The sequence below is a fragment of the Carlito syrichta genome, unplaced genomic scaffold, assembly GCF_000164805.1.
Source record: "Carlito syrichta isolate Samal-C Ts95f unplaced genomic scaffold, Tarsius_syrichta-2.0.1 Scaffold301698, whole genome shotgun sequence".
NCBI classification, from domain to species: Eukaryota; Metazoa; Chordata; class Mammalia; order Primates; family Tarsiidae; genus Carlito; species Carlito syrichta.
The window spans coordinates 200049-207245 of record NW_007245794.1 but is presented as its reverse complement, the minus strand read 5'-3'; the positions used below and the strand labels follow the sequence as shown (position 1 = coordinate 207245).

General features: G+C 45.4%; 1 protein-coding gene across 1 annotated transcript in view; it reads left to right on the top strand.

Annotated features, from left to right (window-relative positions):
* The window catches only part of IPPK (inositol-pentakisphosphate 2-kinase), a 48552-nt gene that overhangs the window by 7738 nt on the left and 33617 nt on the right, over positions 1-7197 (top strand). The window contains exons 6-7 of the mRNA XM_021710945.1: positions 1057-1178; positions 2389-2478. Of these exons, the coding sequence (XP_021566620.1) occupies positions 1057-1178; positions 2389-2478 (212 nt within the window). The remainder of the gene's footprint in view (positions 1-1056; positions 1179-2388; positions 2479-7197) is intronic.

Here is a 7197-nt window from a genome sequence, read left to right as displayed (position 1 = left end):
GCCTTACCCCCCCACGCTCGCCTTCTCCTGGGCAGGAGCCGGGTCAGAGCATCATTTTCACAGGCAAGTTCGTGTGCTGAGGGTGGAAATGCCTCTTCCTAGACCACAGCTGGGCACTGAGGGTGGGCGATTGGCCTGCATAGTTTTTTTGATTTGATTTGGAAAATGGAAGCCAGCCAGCCATTTGGGGTCTGGTGTCTCTGTCTGGGGCAGGAGGAGCCTCCCATTTCATCTCCCGACAACGGAAGGTCACCCCTTCACAGTGGTAGGAACCGGGCTGCCCTTCCTCATAATGACGTGAGTGAGGCTCGCAGCGGAGAAGGAGGAAGGTCCGTTCTGGGCACCGAGAGCCTGGGCTTGTGCCTCCACCAGAGTTGGGGCTGAGGAATACTCACCTGGGACTGGAAGGGCCCAGGTTTGAGAGGAAGGTCGAGGCTGCAGCCTTCTTCCTCTGTGGGTCCCTGGGCTAAGGGAGTCATGGGAGCCATCCCCAAGATCACCCTCACAACAGTTGCACATTTGGGATTCCCAGGGCCACTCTCAGCGTGGCTAATTTGCTGAAAGGACCCACAGAAGTCACTGTTGTTGTCCTGGCTATGGAGTATGATAGCAAAAGGATAAGCTGGAGCCAGCTGAGGGGAGAGGTACGGGAGGGGATCCAGGAGACACCCGGCACGGAGTCTCGGGTCTCCAGGGTCTTTGCCCCCAGGGGCCGTGGGTAACACTCGCCCCCCCAGTGATGATCTGTGACCCACACGGAATGTTGCCCACTGGGAAACTTGGTGAGCCTTGGTGTCCTGTTTTTTCCTGGGGCTCAGGCACATAGACATGGCTGACTGCCGCCCACATTTGCAGCCCCTCCAGAGCTCAAGCTGATACCATGAGGCCTCAAAACCTCCATAAATTACACGTTACTGTGGGTGTCCCAAAGTCCCCAAGTAAATACGAGGCTCTCGTCAGGCTCGGAGGTAACTCCCAGAAGCAGGTGACTCTTGGGTGGGGCTCATCTCATCTCTCGAACTGACCTTTGGGTGTAATCCTTGCTGTTTTTTTCAGAGTCTCGCTGTGACAAGGACCTGGATACTCTCAGTGGTTACGCCATGTGCCTTCCCAATTTGACCCGACTTCAGACCTACCATTTTGCAGAGCACCGACCAATTCTGTGTGTAGAGATTAAGGTGATCTTTTGTCCGGGGCAAGTGATGTGGGTAAAAGGGAAAGGTCGCTCCCGGTTTGTGCGTCAGATGGTCGTGTGCCTCAAGGGCGTGTTCCCTGGACCCAGGGGCCCCTTCTCAGGCATCCTGAGCTCCCAGAGACATCCCTCTCCTCTCAGAGCCGCCCCCTGTGTCCTGCGCCCCCGCGGGCTCCCAGACCCCAACTTGAGGCTCACTCCTGGGAGGTGACGACAGGAAAGCCTGACCTGTGGGCCAGGGCTGGTAAAAGCCCTGGTCAAGGGTCACCAGATGGGAATCTGTCGGTCCCCCTTTTGCTCAAGGATGCAGCTTGCCAGGGTTCCCCAGCTTTCCTTTGTGCCTCTTCCTGGCTGTGACCTCTTGGCACTTGGCTTCAGCTTACTGCGCTGGACCCCGTCCGGGGCTTGTCCTTTAGGCCGGGGATGCTCTGTGACCTCAGGAAGGACTTCTGGAGACACAAGGGCTGATGTGGCGCTCAGAGGTGCTCGAGTGTGGTGGCCGGGCGTCTTGAATTTCCTGTCTGGTGCAGGATGGGGGGGCTGGGTAAGGCCAGGGACACCCTTGCTTCGGCTCTGCACCGCCCACATCGAGGGAGGCTTGGGTCCCTCGGGAAGCCACCTTGCACATTCTGGCCATTGTCTCCATCCTCCATATTGCTGAGGAAATGACTCCGGGTCATGCCCTCGGCCTGAGCTCTTGGGCCTCGTGATCCTCTTGTGTGGGTGAATGTTCTGCTTCCCAGTCACGTTCTTTAGTGCTGGGTGGAGCACAGTCCTGGCACGTTGTGTGTGCACAGGCAGGGCTCTCAGAGGGACCACAAGTGGTGTTGGTGGGAACAGTGGCTCTGCCTCTGATTGCTGGGATCCCTGGTCCCATCCCTACTCCTGGAGTCCTCTCGTCACATCTTCAGTGAAAGTACAAAGCTGCTGTGTTGTCTTGTGTCAGGCCAGCAGAAATGCGTCGCCGAGCTTCCCTTGGGAGTGTTCTGCCGGCGGGTTCCCTAGATAGGGGCAGAGACATTTCTGTGACAAGACGTGGAATCGTTGCCCCGCGGGGGGAGTGAAGGTGAAAACCGCTTCTGGGACAGTTGTGCCTAACACGCATGTCTCTTCACTGCATTGTAGTTAGTGACTTGGCTATTTAAAGGCACGTGATTTCTTCCTAAATGTTTTCCTCCCTTTTGCTTGTTTTGCAGCCAAAGTGTGGGTTTATTCCTTCCTCAAGCGATGTCACGCACGAGATGAAGCATAAGGTGTGCCGGTACTGCATGCACCAGCACCTCAAGGTGAGATGCGGGCTGCACACTGCAAGTCTTGCTGGGGCTGCTGCTCTTTTCAGAAGAGCATGGGAAAATGCGGATATCTACTACTGACTTTCCATTTCACAAGGGGTTCATGTTCGCCTTTTAAAAAAAAGTTTGAGATATCCTTCACAGACCATGAAGAATCACTCTTCTAAAGTACATTGCTCAGAGGAATTAGCCTCCGTTCTAGGCTGTGCATCACGGCTTCTGTCCAGTTCCGGATATTTTACCCCCTCCAGAAGAACCTTGTCCCTGTGAGCAGTCACTTTCCGTTCCCCGCTCCTGCCAGCGCTGGTAGCCCCCAGTCTCCCCTGTCTTGAGGAACTCCCTGTTCTGGACGTGGCATGTAAATGGAATCAGGCAGTATGTGGCTGTGGACTTTCATGACTGCCTTTATTCCCTTAGCTTAAGGTTTTTGAAGTCTATCCGTGCTGCGGCGTGTGTCAGCTTTTCGTTCCTTTTTAAAGGCTGGATCATTCTCTTGTGTGCATGTACCACATTGGCTTACCCACTCATCTGGAGGATGGAATTCCAGCATTCGGGTTGTTTCTCCCTCTTGGCTGTTGTGAACAGTGCTGCTGTGTTTGTGTGCCCATACTTGTCTGAGTTCCTGGTTTCAGTTCTCTTGGGTAGATTCCTAGGAGTAGAGTTGCTGAGTCTTGGAGTAATCCTGTGGTTAACTTTCTGAGGAGTGTCCAGTTTTCCACAGCAGCTGGACTATTTTACATTCCTGCCAGCAGTGGGCAAGTATTCTGACTTCTCAACATCCTTGCCAACACTTGCCATTGTCTGTTTTGGTGGTTGTAGCCATCCTAATGGATGTGAGGTCGTATTTTGTGGTGGTTTTGATTTTCATTGCCCTAATAGTCATGTTGAGCAGCTTTTCATGTGCTTATTGGCCATTTGATAACTAACTTCTTTGGAGAAATGTTACTTGAGTCTTTTGTCCATTTTTAAATTGAGTTTTTGTTATTGAGTTGTAGGTGTTCTCTATATATTCTGAATACCTTATGAGCTATGTCATTTGCACATTTTTTTTTCATCCTTGTCAGCTGCCTTTTTTCTCTGTGGATAGTGTCTTTTATATACAAAAGTTTTTATTTTAATGAAGTCCAGTTTGCCTATTTTTGTTGTTGTTGCCCGTGCTTTGGGAGTCATATATAAGAAAGCACTGTCAAATCCAATGTCAGAACCTTTTCTGGTATGTTTCTTTTCTTTTTGTGGCGGGGGAGGATAGGGTTTTGCTATTCTGATAGGGTTTATCCAGGCTGGAGTGCAGGGGCATGATCATGGCTCATTCCAGCCTTAACTCTTGGGCTCAAGGGATCCTCCTGCCTCAGTCTCTCGAGTAGCTGGGACTACAGGTGTGTACCATCATACCCAGCTAATTTTTTATATATTTTTTGTAGACACAGGATCTCTTTGTTGCCTAGGCTGGTCTTGAACTCCTGGTCTCAAGTGATCCTCTCGCCCCAGCCTCCCAAAGTGCTGGGATTATAGGCATGAGCCATCACACCTGCCTGCTATGTTTTCTTCTAAGAGTTTTAGGTCTTACATTTAAGTCTTTGATCCATTTTGAACTAATTTTCGTACTTGGTGTTAGGTAAGTGTCAACTTTATTCTTTTTCATGTGGACATCCAGTTTTCCCCACCCATGTTGAAAAGACTGTCTTTTCCCTTGTTGAAGACTTTTTGGCCATATGTGTGAAGGTTTATTTCAGAGCTGTTTATTTTATTCCATTGGTCTATACATCTGTCTGCATGCCAGTATCACACTATTTTGTTTACTGTAGCTTTGTAATATACTTTGGAATCAGGCTGGGGCGAGAGGATCACTTGAGGCCAGGAGTTCAAGACCAGCCTAGGCAACAAAGAAGTGTAGTACTTTCAGCTTTTCTTCTTTTTCAATATTATCTTGGCTATTTGGAACCCCTTACAAGTTACCTGTGAATTTGAGGATCAAGTTTTCATCTTTGCACAAATGGGCTATTGGAATTTTGGCAGAGACTTCATGAATCTAGATCACTTGGGTAGTATTGCTGTCTCAACGATATTAAGTCTTACAAAACGTGAACATTGGATGCCTTCTCACTTATTTAGGTTTTTACTGTCTTTCAGTAATGTAGTTTCCATGTACAAATCTTTCAGTGATTTGGTTAAGTTAATTTATGAGTATTTTATTGTTTTGGAACATTGTAAATATGATGGTAAATGGAATTGCTTCCTTAATTTCCTTCTTAGATTGTTCATTTCTGTTGTATAGAAATAAGTGATTTTTGTATGTTGATCTCATACCCTGCAACTTGCTTAATTTATTACATCAGCTCTTCAGATTTTCCTGTATATAGGATGATGTCATTTATGAACAGAAAGTTTTGCTTCCTTCCCAATTTGTATACCTTCAGCTTGTCAATTTCTATAAAGAAATCAGCTGAGATATTGTTTTTTTGAGTGAGAGTCTCACTCCGTTGCCTAGGCTAGAGTGTAAGTGGCATGTTCATGGTCACCCCAGTGTCAACCTGCTGGGCTCAGGTGATCCTTCCGCCTCAGCCTTCCAAATAGCCAGAACTACAGGTGTGCGTTACCACGCCCGGCTAATTTTCTGATTTTATTGTAGAGATGAGGTCTCGGCAAGTTGCCCAGGCTGGTCTCGAACCTGTGGGTTCAGTCAATCCTCTCACCTCGGCCTCCCAAAGTGCTGGGATTACAGGCTTGAGCCACCGTGCCCAGCCTAGCTGAGATTTCAATAGGGATTACACTGAATCTGTAGACCAGTTTGGGAAGTATTGCCATCTTAATTCTGAACATGGAATGTCTTTCCATCTGTTTAGGTCTTTATTTTCTTTCAAAAATGTTTTGTAGTTTTTTGTGTGTAAGTCTGACACTTCTTTTGCTAAATTTATTTCTAAGTATTTCATCCTTTTGGATGCTGTTGTCCGTGGAGTTTTCTTTTATTTCATTTTGAGATTGTACATTGCTAATGCATAAAAATAAAAATACAGTTAGTTGTAAAACAGGTTTATTTTAAATTGTGAAATATGCATGACATAAGATTTGCTGTCTTAATCACTAAGAATGCAGTTCAGTGGCCTTAAGTATGCTCACGTTGTTGTCGCCATCGCCATTATTCATCTCCAGAACTCTTTTTATCTTGTAAAACTGAAACCCTGCACCCATGACATCGCTGCTCCCCATTTTCTCCTTCCCCCAACCCTGGCAACTACAATTCCACTTTCTGTCCCTATGAGTATAACTGCGCTAGGTACTTCATGTAAGTGGAATTGCACAGTATTTGTCTTTTTGTGACTGGTTTGTTTCCCTACAACTTTGTCCACACTTGTTATTTTATAGTGTTCTGATGGTAGCCATCCTAATGGGTGTGAGGTGAGAACTGTGGTAGATTGTTGGTTATTGCTCTTGTATCTTGTCACCTTGATGAACTTGTTCATTTGCTTTAGTTGTGTGTGTGTGTGTGTGTGTTCTTAGAATTGTCTATATACGTCATCAAATTATTTGCAAATAGGGATAGTTTTTCTTTCTAGTCAGGATGTCCTTTATTTGTCTTTTTCCCTAATTTCCCTAGCCAGAAATCACAGTACAGTGTGTATAGACATGTTGAGACAGCCTTGTCTTGTTCTTGATCTTAGGGAGAAAGCTTTGAATCTTTCCCCATCAAATGTGTAATGTTTGCTGTGTGTTCTCTGTATCTGTTCTTTTTTTTTTTAACTGAAAGGATGCTTGGTTTTGTGAAATACTTGACCTGTATCTATTGAGATGACCATGAGATCATGAGGTATATTCTTCTTTTTATTGATTTGGTAAATTACATTGTTTGATTTTCAGGTGTTGGATCACCTTGCATTTCTAGGATAAATCCTACTTGGTCGTGGTATGTGATCCTTGTAATGTGCTGCTGAGTTCAGTTTGCTATTTTTTGTTAGGATTTTTGGATCACAAGGAATATTGGTCTGTAATTTTTTTTTCCTGTTGATGTCTTTGTCAGGCTTTGGTACTAGCATAATAACTGGCTTCATAGAATGCGTAAGGAAGTGCTTCCTTCTCTTCACGCCTCAGTTTTTGGGAAAATGTGAATATTGGTGTTGATTCTTCTTTAAATGTTTGGTAGAATTCACAAGTGAAGTCATCTGGTTCTGGAAATTTCTTTGTTGGAAGATTTTTGATTACTGGTTTGGTCTCTTACCTATCTATTGAGCTTCTCTAGTTCTTTGGTCAGTTTTGTAGCTGTGTGTGGTTAGGAATTTGTCCACTTCATCTAATTGGCATTCAGTTGTCCATAGTGTTCCTCTATAATTCTCTTTTATTTCTGTAAGTCCAGTAGTGATTCAGCCTCTTCATTCCTGATTTTAGTTATTTGATTTATCTCTCTTTTTTCCTTGGTCTAGCCAAAGAATCGTGTTATATTTATTGATCATTTCAAAGAAACAAATTCTGGTTTGGTTCATTATCTCTGTTATCCTTTCTACTCATTTTTAGTTTCTTTCTTTCTGCTTGCTTCAGGTTTAGTTTATTATACTTTCTCTAGTTTCTTAGGGTAGAAAGTTAGCTTACTGATTTGAGATCGCTCTTTTATTGTAAGTGCATACAACTGTAAATTTTCCTCTAAGTGCTTTTTCTTTTTCTTCTTCTTTTTTTTTGAGTTGGAGTCTCACTCTGTTGCCCAGACTGGAGTGCAGTGGCCGC